This window comes from Plutella xylostella, chromosome 18, assembly GCF_932276165.1.
Source record: "Plutella xylostella chromosome 18, ilPluXylo3.1, whole genome shotgun sequence".
Lineage (NCBI taxonomy): Eukaryota > Metazoa > Arthropoda > Insecta > Lepidoptera > Plutellidae > Plutella > Plutella xylostella.
This window is the reverse complement of record NC_063998.1, coordinates 7,293,512-7,306,210: the sequence shown is the minus strand read 5'-3', so window position 1 is coordinate 7,306,210 and position 12,699 is coordinate 7,293,512. Positions and strand designations below refer to the sequence as shown.

At 37.8% G+C, this 12,699-nt stretch overlaps 2 protein-coding genes across 7 annotated transcripts in view; both read right to left on the bottom strand.

The window, feature by feature from the left end:
* Positions 1-192, bottom strand: part of LOC105381723 (cilia- and flagella-associated protein 61) — a 35,062-nt gene extending 34,870 nt beyond the window's left edge. Inside the window, exon 1 of the mRNA XM_048627171.1 lies at positions 51-192. Coding sequence (XP_048483128.1) covers positions 51-53 — 3 coding nt within the window. The 5' untranslated portion in view covers positions 54-192. The remainder of the gene's footprint in view (positions 1-50) is intronic.
* Positions 193-835: 643 nt separating this feature from the next.
* On the bottom strand, positions 836-11,337 carry LOC105381724 (REST corepressor). Of its 6 annotated transcripts, none has more exons than XM_048627176.1 (10): positions 11,061-11,337; positions 10,569-10,724; positions 10,148-10,362; positions 9,495-9,686; positions 7,633-7,733; positions 7,085-7,313; positions 6,339-6,492; positions 5,746-5,898; positions 5,142-5,230; positions 836-4,777 (listed from the first exon to the last, which is right to left on the bottom strand). In XM_048627176.1, the coding sequence occupies exons 1-10, from the start codon at positions 11,164-11,166 to the stop codon at positions 4,772-4,774; spliced, it is 1,401 nt and encodes a 466-aa protein (XP_048483133.1). In that variant the 5' UTR covers positions 11,167-11,337; the 3' UTR covers positions 836-4,771. The 6 variants fall into 6 exon arrangements, with proteins under 6 accessions (XP_048483133.1, XP_011549818.2, XP_048483131.1 ...); XM_011551516.3 differs by having other exon boundaries at positions 836-4,781; positions 11,061-11,336; XM_048627174.1 differs by having other exon boundaries at positions 836-4,781; positions 10,569-10,721; positions 11,061-11,336.
* Between the last annotated feature and the right edge of the window lie 1,362 nt (positions 11,338-12,699).

Sequence of the window (12,699 nt, the reverse complement as noted above, 5' to 3'; positions counted from 1 at the left end):
GTGATAATTAGTAAGTATTTTTGTATAAATCTTAAGTATGCTGTACTTACCATTTAGTTAATGTTGTGAATAGTTCTAACTCGAGAACATATAGAAGTAAATAAACTCATGATAAACTCACAAAAAAACTATTGAAACATTGAAACTATGTTGAAACAGTTGAAACTATTGCTTACATATCGTAGTTTATTTTCTCTATGTTGCTTACATAAATGACGTGTAAATGACACGTTAAAGAACAGACAAGAAATTTATACACTATTAGCAGCACAGATCACAATGATTATTGTTATCGCATCGATTTCTTTTGGTATGTTCGTTATTCCTTCGTCATTGGTTGGTTATGGTTATAGACAGGAACTCAGAAAGAGTCCCCAGTCCGTACCTACCACCATACCACCTATCTGAGGTACCGCCACTGAAGCCAGATAGCCGCCGCCGCGCCGGCAGCTGCACTCATTAGTTAGTTCCCGAATTAGTAGTGGCGAAAAATTTATGAAAAAAATTTACCCATCGTTTTCTTTGGCCACTTTACGGCGTGGCCCCATTGGTGCGTTGCGTCGTCGCTAATAATATATTTTGTAGGACAATCCCTTTGAGACGACGCGAAGCGTAACGTATCGCAACAATGAGGCCTCACCGGTATATTTTAGTTTATAATGCGAGAAAACGATCCAGAAGTTTACATTTTGTCAAACTTTAAATGGTTTGTGAGTTTTGACAAGACAAGACACAAAATATTATAGCTATACTTGAGCTATACATACTTATGTATGAAGCTGACTGTATTTTACCTAATCCAAAAGGAAGGAATGGGCGAAATAAAATACATTTCTTCATATATACTTATATTAATTTATTGTATGTGTTTAAAACAAACTAATATTTAGCAGATTGAAAATTGAACTTTTGATATCTTAACTAATTGTTATAATAGAAATTATCAGATTAGATTGAAACTAATGGTGTTTTGAGCACTGACTTAATCATTAAAAACTTCATTAATGTAACTGATTAATTCTTAATATACAGAGCACATAAATTCTAATAAAAATAATTTAATTCTGTAACAATATCCCTACAGCTCTACATCAAAGCATCAATAAAATAAAAAAATGACTTTAGTTTGTGTGCACAATCTTTGGATTTTTATACGGATGTAAGAGTTTGCTTTAGGAGAGCTACATTTTACTAAACTGAACACTGATACACGAATAGATGCGACTCCATGAAAATCATATTTACAAAAACTAAAAAACAATAATCCCATAACCCAACTTAAATCGACGGTACTAAAGTAAATTAATAATTTAACCTCACTAGTTAATAATTTGTAACATTGCGTGTGGTGCGTCACTTGTATTCATATCACACATTCTTGAAATATTTTAATTGAAAGCAATTCTAGCTTCTAGAGGATAATTCTAGTTGTCTTAGGCCGACCGCGCACTAGCCAGTCTAACTGCGCAGCCTGCAAAAGAACGAAAATGCAGAGAAAGTTGAAACGCCTATCTCACATTGTTTATTAGGTTTCAAATTGGCTAGATTATGACATCTTTTTTCAGGGAAATGCTTCTATTACGTTAATTATATTGGTTTAACTATCTTGATATAAAAGTTCAATTTGTAAAAAAAAACGGCTTCACATAAGAAAACTACTTATCAAAACGAAAAGAAAAGAATTTAGTTAAAAATTAGGCGGACTTTACACTATCAATTTAAAATTGATGAGAATGATTTTAGTGCACAAACAATGCCTTAAGATAATTTCATCGGTAACCACATCTTTGGATAATACCGAAATCAAAAACCCATTTTATTTTGCTGACGTGATGTAAAAATATATTAAAAGTAAATCGATTATGCTAGAAATTAAGCTAAGGACGCTAAATGAAAGAACTTATACTCTAAAGATATTTGCTAAAGAATAATTAAATATGGTAAAATAATAAAACTATTTAACACACTCTATACTTAGGTTTTCATTCAATCAAGATGTCTTTTACGTGTACAAAAATATTAGTCAATACATACTTAAATTATATTCCCCGTACGCGCTGTAATTACATAGATCATTGCAAAATACACTTTCACTAAAAATAAGATTTAGATTTAGCTCATTTCACAACTGACTATGGCTGGAGCCTCTGCCCGGAGAATCTAATGTGTCTATTATTTAAACAATAAGGCAATTGTAGCTATTATATAAAATGTACATACGTCTGTGTATAAATAAATTAATACTAATGCATTTGCAATCCTAATAATAATCCTGTTCTAGGCAGTAGAACCGATAATTTTTAAATTGATATTATGTTAATAGTATTGCTTTTTGTACGGTCAAGTAACCCAATTTTCTAGTCTAGAGGATACAGCTATTTTCACAGTAGATTTTGCTGCGGCTCAGCCGCTCTATCTCAGTATTTATTTTCGCCTATCTAGTATGAATTCTGCAAACGATACTTTTTATTCTTAAAACATTAATAAGTTATAATCGTATCATACAATGAGACTACACAAAACTTCTACCTCTTTTTAGAGTAAAATATAAAACTAACTGTATATCTATCGTAAACGAATGCTGTAAGCCGTCTAATATACTTATGTTTAGTAGTATTAGTTTAAGCATGCGAGTATACATGACATTATTATTAAGGCAAGTGATATTTTACGATATCTCTAGATCTACCTAAAGATTTATCACATGTAAACAAATCATGGTTTATATAAGTACATACTTAAATAAACTGTTAGACATGTGAAATATTTATCCTATTAGAGCAAAAAAAGCACATTCAAACCTAGTCATTCTCCCTTTTGTAGTGAAGAGATCATAAAATAAACGAACACCTAACCTTAAACTGATCTTAAATGAATACAGAAATTTCAAAAAACACTTAAGAGTACAATCCTAAATGACCGAAGAAATTCCTATACATTTCAATCTAAAGTGCCCCAATTTACGTAAAACCGTCATATATTGAAAATATTTGCTTTGTATTGATATTTTTATGGTGAGTGGACAGCTTGGACACCCCAAACACCTTTTTACCATTAAACCAATTATTATTATAACACATTTTGCTAAGATCTGTACAGTATAAGTTTCTTCAGTGGTCAATCACAACACAATTCTCAGTCTATATAATGTTGGCGGCACCACTACGGTAGAATTCTTCTTCCTATTTTCCATTATTTCCTAAGAAACTGAAACCATCAAATTTACAAAAAATAATACTTATAACCTACTAGAAATATAGGGATCATACCATTTTGCACACTTAACACACATCATATATTTACACTTTACAAGGACCTACCTATTAATGCTTTCCTGAAGCGTATACAAACTTTCTTACGTTGAAGGCATAATGCAATGCCGAACTATCGTATTATTGTTCGATTTGATATATTAAAATTGAATTTCCATTACATAAATGATTTTACACACGATTGTAATATCTAATTAATTACAAACGATACTATAGACTGTTTTAAATGCTTTATACTAGCTTCTGCGAATGTTAAAGTATTGTAAAATAAGTGTTGTGGTCAATATTAAAAGCTTTCTGAGGCTTATACTTTAAAAAAACATGGTTTATGGCTTGTGTAGAAGTAGTTCAAACGGCGTCATGAATAGTCTCATAATTTGGAGCATTTCAATATTATCTTTATGACAATAATTTACCGACCTGGTAAAAATTATAGAAATTGACTACATATCCATGACGTCGACCGACTCAGTTTTTGCAATGAAGTAAGATTTGTGTCACTTATTTAAAACATATTGCATCAGTCTTAGCTAAATAACAGAATGTAATGATCATAAGAAATATAAAGCGTTACACAGTTGTTGTATTTCTCATTCAATATTATTAATTTATTATGTGATACAGAAGACCGCCTGGGCATTGACAGCTCAAATGCAAACAAAAATCTTATTCAAGTTTTTTTAATCATAGATACTAATTTAATTTGACAACATGCAAATGTTAAGTTGGGTGTAAAAGTAAGGTAAAAGTGGTAGATATGTGCATTCCATTCCTACTTACCAGATTTTTATCAACTTTACATTTGCATTTGTCAAATTAGTATCTGAAATAACGAGACATAGGATTTTGGTGGGTAAATGAGAACCAAAACTACCATAGTATCTCCCTTTATGAAGTTAAAAAGAAGCTTTGCTGTTTATAATCCATATTATTAATCTTACAGGATTGTAAGAACTTCATATTATTACTTATTTTAACGCCGTCAAATACCTTATTCAGATGTCAAATACTATTTAGAGATTATGATGATAATAATCGGAAACGCAAAAGAGTCAGTAAAGCCACATTACAAATACAATGCTCCACTTCCACTCTGCAAATATTACCCCTCTATTAATCATTCACTTCGAGGCCAGTACAGCTGTGCGTGGATACAGTCACACCGGTGTCACATAAAGTTTTATCGTATATAATATTTACACAATCATATGCAATACGCAGCATTAGCTGAGGCTGTCCTTTTGCCACTATCGTGTAAAGCTCCGCAGTATTATTTTTCTTCCGAAATTGATTCTTTTCCCAACCGATATCTTCTTCTTAGTGGCGATTATTTTTCTTTCCGTCTAGCGTTCTTCTTTGTGGCCATCATTTTTGTTTCCGTCTAGCGGTGGGCGGTCAACGGGTCCTCGGGCATCAGTTGACGCGCGGCTTGAGCGGCGCGGGCGCGGTGGGGGCGCCGCCCTGCTCCGCCGGCGCTCCGATGGACACGCCCTCGCTGTCTACTTCTGTCTGTTGAGGAGAGCGAGGCTTTAGCACTACCAAACAACCATGCCACTTTGTGTGGTTCAAATAGAAAAGCGTAATGGTAAAGCTGAGTTAAAGCGAATATAACATGATAGTTAGGCCCGGCTCATTATCGGCATTGGCAGGCATCAGGATTTTGGGTGATAAACAGCATTACACAATAACTTCGTGGCAATAAAGATGTAATTTTCATTATAAATAACAAACGGCATTATACATTACATACATATTATCATGGAAATTTATACTTTATAGTCATGAAATTTTTGTGTCTTATGTTCTTCGGATAATCTTAAAGCAAAATAAAAGTTAAAGTTCAGTAAACACACTCGTATTTACACTGACCTTTTCATCCTTGGTGGTATTTGTGGGTGAGGTGGTTCCGTTGGCGCTGGGACTGTCCGTCGCGCTCTCAGGGTTGTCTGTGCTTGTTCCTGCGTACAACAAAATATATTGTTACAACGCTAAAATACAGCAAGTATAATTAGGAACCGTGAAACCTAAACATAACGAATGAGGACTAAGGAATTACAGCAGTTGGGCGACCGCGCAATGGCGATGACGTTGCATAATAAACTCTATGTCTAGCAATGCATCATTCAGTTCTGATGATGATGATGTGATTTACCGGTTTAACGGCCGAATGATGCAGAATGCCGAATGGGCCCAGGTTCTATGTATCTTTGTCGCTTTATCAGCTGTCCGATACCCATATTACAGGCTCTACCTAGCTTGGGGTCGGATGGCCGTGTGTGAGACGTCCCCACATATTACCTGTGATGTGGTGCGCGCTGTGGGTGCGCTCGGCCTCGTCCAGGTTGTAGCGGCGGCGGTACGAGATGAAGAACGTATGATACTGTCATGTACGGTCAAGTGCAGAGAAACCTGACCCGCTCTCATAGTGACAATGCTTCTGAAGGGGGTCAGGTGTATCTGCCTCTTACTGTACCTGTGATGTGGTGCACGCTGGCCGTTCGCTCGGCCTCGTGCTCGCGCAGCACGGCGTCCAAGTTGTAGCGGCGGCGGTACGAGATGAAGAACGTGCGAACATGCGCCTCCGTCTTCGTGCCGAGCGTCTCCGCGATCGCTTGGAAGTCCTTGCCTGGAAGGATATACAGGGTGTTGTAAAATATGCTTTTAGCATTAAGTCCACCTGATTGTACATCACTTCATTACTTTTGTATATTGTGCAATGAAGAATAAATAAATAAAATAGGGTTAGCAAGCCTTAACAGGGTGAGTCAGCTCGTCTTTCTGAACAACATATCCTCTACAATTGTTTTGTTTGTAAAGGAATACGCTAAGCGTAGCATATGAAAATATGTATATTAGACTTTATATCCAAGTGGGAACAGCAGCATTGCTAGAGCCCGCGCCATCACTGAAGACATATGATTTGTATTGTAGTTCCTACTTACAATGTAAGATCATATGCGGCAATATTTACTTCTGAGTTTCTGAGTGTGCAGCGCCGTTTCTATCGGGACTTCAATGGTGGCGGAGAGAAACCCTATAAGCCTGTAACTTTAGAACCACACTCACCATATTTCCTGACGGCGGTGACAGCCATTAGCAGCTCCTCATTGGTCCATCGCGAGTTGATTTTAGCAGGAGGCTCTCCGGGCCGAAGCTGCTCTATACCACTGTCTCCAACCTTCCTCTTCATTGCACTCAACTGTTGCTTATTATGCTGCACCTGATAATAACCACACATGTTATAACATATCTGAAGATAAGGGTGGGGATAACAAACAAGCAACACGGGACGTTCACAGGGAAACAAAACTAAATAAACAATATGGAGTGCATATCTGGATTATCCAAGTTTCCATCCCTTAGAAACCTAGGATCCGGTTATGGAATGGCAAATACGCAGCGCGATTCTAAACAAGAAGCGTCATGTAGTAAGAGTTTTGTAGCAAGCCTACAACTAAAAACTAATGTGTGCAGAATACATTTACATTACTATACTGCCTAGAACAGCACTGCATTATGAAAACTACGAGACTTTAATGATTAGTAGTAACACATTCTCACATTACATCACACAACGCATCACTTGCATGCTTGAGCGGAAACATAAACTTATAAATTACGGGAGTAACGTTGAGAATGTTTACTAAGTACTAGTTAGCGTCTGGATCGGCAGGTTGGGTCTTAAGCCGGCCTCTGACGAACGCTCCAAACGGAACAATCCGAATGGAGTCACAGTACACAAAAAAGCGACGGCGTCGACCGGCGGGATTCCACTTCAGAAGTCCAGTTGGAGCGTTCGTCTGGCCCCTTACTTGTCTCTTGAGCGACACGATCTCTCGATCCATCGCCTTGAGCATGGCGTCGCCTTGATTGACCAATCCGGGTTGGGTCGGCTCGCCGGGCTGCGGGCCGGTCGCCATGGCAACCAGGTCGTCGTGGTTGATGTAAATGCCTCTTGGCAGACGGTGCTTGAACCGCTGCTTGCCGCCGGGCCCGCGCCGCCCCGCCGGCCCGCACAGCGGCCGCATGCTGCCCGTGCGTCTGTGTCACACCGGGGGCGTCAGTCGGGCGATCGGTCTAGCGATCCGTCCATCCCTCCACTCTCATGCCAACTAAACTTGTCATCAAATTGAGCTATTTTTTCTCTTTTCTTATCGATTTTTCTGCTTGAAATCGGCTCTTTACTTCCAGCCAGCAGCATTTAGATGAATAAATGCAACGATAGCACGGATGGAAACATCCATTGTACTCTTTACTAATGTCAATCTTTCGTGAATCGCACACATCACACAGGGTAGGTAACAGTATTGTAAATCATGCGGTACTGGGTTCGTTAATAAAATGAGTGCAAGTTACCGACCTGGCGTGCACGAGGCATGCCTGGCACAGCCGCTGCGAGTTGTGGGGCGTGGTGAGCGTGCAGTGCACGCCGCAGCCCGTGCATCGCTGCGCGCCCGAGCCCTGCCCACAACCGACACTTTAGTGCTGGGGTCTTCAACCGGGTTTTATTTCAAGCATACCTAAGTAGCCAGTATTCGGCCACTGCTGGATATAAGTCTCTCCAAAAGAGGGCTTTCTCGTCTAACTACCGCCTACATTTCACGCATACGTTGAAGACCCTGGCTTTACTGCCTCCGCTGCGTTGATTCGACGCACGGAGCGGATACCCGTCGCTGTAAGGACTCTCGCGATATAGATACCGTTATTATGGATGTCCACACGGCAGAGTATTTGCTAGACACCGGTTTCGGACATCCGGGCCACGGGCGCCCGCTCCGGACGTCCGCTCAACGCAGCGGAGGCCCTCACTGCATCACGTCACAACGCACCGCCAATAACCACGCATACTTCGTTTAAAAACCCGTACACACGTAAATTTATATTCTGCACACATTATTTTAGAGAGAGATCGCATGGGGCCGTTAAAGGAAGCATGCAGGATTGTTGGGATGTAGCGGAAAGGATGGGTTGAGAAGGTGGAGTTAGATATTGGTTAGTAGAATAGACAGTGGTAGATATTGGTTAGTAGAATAAATAAAATCACATGTTATACTTTTGACTGAGAGAGGTACAAATGAAAATGTATAAATATTTAACCGACGTTTATTAAATAAAAAATATATGAGGAACATCAATATTTTAGGTACAATAACAGACAACAAGATTGCATTTTCAAACGTCTAAAGAAATATGTAACTACTAGACATTAACATCACATGCACAATGTTTCCTTGCACTCATATGCGGATATATAAGATTAGTTTCTTTTATAATGAGAATGAGAATGCAATCTATAGGAAAACCTTTCTATGTCAATTTAAAAAGGTTTTTTAGACAGTGCATGTTGTGACAATGTGAATTATACGATAAAAAGATGCAGAGCTGACGAAACAAAAAAAAGCATTGGCTAATGATGTAAAGTGACCATGATATAATTTCATAATTTTTAATCAATTTGCCAATAACGACTAAAGCATAAATAGCAAATAAAAACATTGAAAATTGATAAATAAAAACTGAGTCATCAATAGCGTGATAAAGAAGAAACATCGATATGATCCTGCCAACTGAAGCAATCACTGACACAGAACCAGGGAAGGTCAACAACATCGGAAAACAAATGAGAAATCAGCTACCTAACAGGATATCAGGCAACAGTCAAGACCAAACAGTTCATTGGACAGAAATGTGGGAAGACACTGAACATCGATATAAAATGTGATGCCATGAATGGAGGTGGCAAATGAAACACATAACGAACCTGCGGGAGATGCGCGGGCGCGGCGCGGGGCGCGGGGCCAGCCGCCGGGCCGCCGCGCACTACGCCGCGGTGGATAGTCCACTTCTGCCGTATTCACAAACAATTTGTATCTCCATGATGTTTACATTAAGTACCCAAGCTAAGCCTATACCAGCTACTCAAATTATCACTCTAATGGGTTCACTAAATGCAGAGCAAATCATAATCTTTATTGCTTTACAATTTTATTTAATGAGTGGTCCAATACTTTAGTTAATTGCTTTGTAAACTCTGCATCTCAACAGCTTATGAACAGAGGAGTACAATTTATTGGACAATCCAGATACACTGTAGTATAAGTGAGATTCCAATAGATGGGGATAAACTAATGCATTATGTTATGTCAATGTAAACAAAGGAAGCAAAATAGATAATCTAACTTAGACTACAAATCTCAAAATGAGTTTAGAAAAGACACCAACCTTTTCATCATTGTCAGACTCTTTGTCAGAGCCACCTTGCTCTGAAGCACCGGATTCTCTTTTACCCGTGGGTCCAGTGGTGCCGGTGGCATTGCGGTTCTCTCCTACAACATCCATCAGTGATGTGCGAGCTCTCGTCTTCTTCCAGGAGTAGTAGTATTTCACTAGTGATGCTATTGACTTGTCCGGTAGCTGTGGGATTTCAAAACAAAGATTATTTTGAATGGTGTACATAGTGTAAGTATGAATTCTGTGCTTAAATAGTATTTTGGTTTAAATTTAACATTTTTATTTAGATTTGCTAACCATTCAATCTTTTTGGCCTGCTTAAAGATTTCAAAATCCTTAATCAGATTTTTCTGAAAACAGCTACTAGCAGCCAGCAGAAAATTGGTGCTAGTTTCATATTGCGCCCAAAAAAAGGGCACACCTATTAACCTATATCATTATTATTTTGTTCTGTTTTAGTACTGGAAACCAGCTGTGCTACCACAATATGAAATTTGACAGATTATGTAGGCGTTTGACAGCACTAAACGTCTGTTAAATACTATCTAAGTTTTTGTGGTAAGGCCCTAGAAGTCTTGGATTTGTTCATGACAAGTGTAATGAATGTACAATGTAGATGTCCTGAAAAACTGGGCAATCCTTACCATCTGCCGTATCCTGTGGAAGCTTTTGCCATGGAACTGGAAGGCCTGCTCGAACAACACCTTGTCTTCCACCGTCCACTCATCAGGGAATGGTGTGAAGTTGGCCAGATCCATTGATGCTCGGTTCAGGTCGTGTTTGTGCCAGAACAACATGCCCAGTGCTTGCTCACCATTATAACCATACTTCTCTTTTGCTACTGTTATGTATTCATCCACTAAAACAATTTGATTGCTATTATTATAAAAAGACAACAGTTAAACATCAACCTGCTTATGATTTTAAAGAAAACAAAAAAATATAGGTAATTTATTAGACCTTGAAGATATTTAAAATCTCATATGAGATGTAGGTTTGCATATCAATTCATAAGTATTTACTTCACAAAAATTCTAAATTTCTATTCATTACACATCCACTTACATTTAGAATCGGAAATGTCAGCAGTGGGGGACCACACCAGCAGGGCCCTGTCTGCGATGAGCTCGGGCCTCCGCTGGTCCACGGCTTCCAGCTCCGGACACACTGCCTGGTAATCCCTCCCCACACGGATTTTCTCAGCTGCAAACGGTACCACTGCTTGTTTTCAGGAATCATGGCGCATTGATGATGGATGACCAGCATGGCGGATGATGGAAAGCAGAAAACAAAAGCATGATCATGAAATGTAACTTTGTAACTTGTGATTATGACAGCTAATTCCCAAAAAAGCAGTTGGTTAGGTTACGAATGTTATGTTAGCCACCACGACAATGTACGAAGAGTTGGGTAAGTGTTTAGACACGACAGTAAACCCTGCTCTAAGGTTCAAATGCCACATGCAGTTCATACCGATAAATTCAGTGACGGTTATAAGGATACCTTACAGAATGATTCAGTAATCTATGAAGCGGTGAATAGAAAGTCACTACGAACCATTTTCATCTTCAGAACTTGAGTCAGGACTTCCATGGCCATTGGGGCTTGGCCCCCTCGACCGCTTCCCATTTCGAACATCGGTATTCCTTTCGGCCAAAACCATATTAAAAACTACACTTATGTCTTTGTCCTTTATCACTTCACGCACACAATGCACTCGTCCTCATGAAAAATTGACTAAATTAATAATTGTGAAATGCGGAGCTTCGCACTTCAATTTCAAACCACCGCATCAATAAATTGACAAATCAGCAACGTGAAGTAATGTTTCATTCTGTAGCGTCTGTACCTCAAGCTTTTAAATAATTATTCCTACACTTCTGAAAACTCGTTTAATATTTAAAACTAAATTGTACATTTCTGTATTGTTATTAGATGAAAAATAAATATTCATTAAATTATTCTGCTACAGTTACTAAAAAAAGGCTAAATTAGCCAAAAAAATAAGAAAATGCTGTAAGATTACTTTTTATTTAACATGGCAACCTATTACCTACAGACTTTTATAAATGTACTGACACACTTTCTCTTCATTTTATTTACGTTTAACTTATTAATTAAATACTTTAATCGACTCAAAACTTATTCAAGCGTTAAAATAGTATTTTTAAATGTGATTAAAATAAATAAGTCGATTAATTTCAATCGAGAGGTATACCTCATTATTAAAAGATTTAGTTATAACTTTTCACTAATAGATGTCGCCCATGACAGGAAATTATAAAAAATAGAAAATGAAATTAACTATGAAATATTCTCTAAGGTTTATAAATCAGTCATATCATCGCAACTAGCACCTTTTAATAAAATACCGTCAATATAGAAATACATATTTAATAGTTTAAGTACCTAACTACCTACTTCATGTAATAAATTAACTATAGCCAAACCAGGAATATAAAAACCCTGTATTAAATGCGCCACATTCGCGTTGAGGACTGCAACACTAAGAATAGTCATACCAATGTGAATTGGCCATGCTCAAATTTATAATTGTAATTTTTTTATGATTTATTTTGAAAAGAGTGTCAGTAGCTCAGTGAGTGGATATATCCTATGGGTTCTTTGGAACTTAAGTAACATTATTGTTTACTAACAGTCTTACGGTGAAAGAAAACATCGTGAGGAAACCCACATTTAGATAACAGTTGTGTAGGTATTTACCTTGTAGGTACTCATTAACGGCAATTTGAAAATAGTGAACTTGTCCTAAAGGCAAAATTGCTTAAATGGTATTAAGCATTCAAAAGACAAAGAGTTAGTGGCTTAATATTTTCCATCCTCACAGGAATTCGAGATAAACTACATCTTAGCCTTGCATGCAGAACTATGTATGTTGTATGTATGTTTTATCCAGGCAATGGGTTTAACTTATACCCATTGCCTGGATAAAATATGTGTTAGGTATAATCAGTCAAAACTACAGTTATAGCTTACAAATTTGCCAAATTCATTTGCTCTTACTATACTATATATCTACAAGTCATTTTGACAATGGTATCAGTTATGTTATCAAGTAGAAATAAGTCCAATCCCTCGGACTTTTTCTCCGACAAATACTTGTTTATGTGGTAAATTAGTTTTCTTTCACGGCTATGGATAATTTTCGGCATTTGGAAACACAAAAAACTCACAA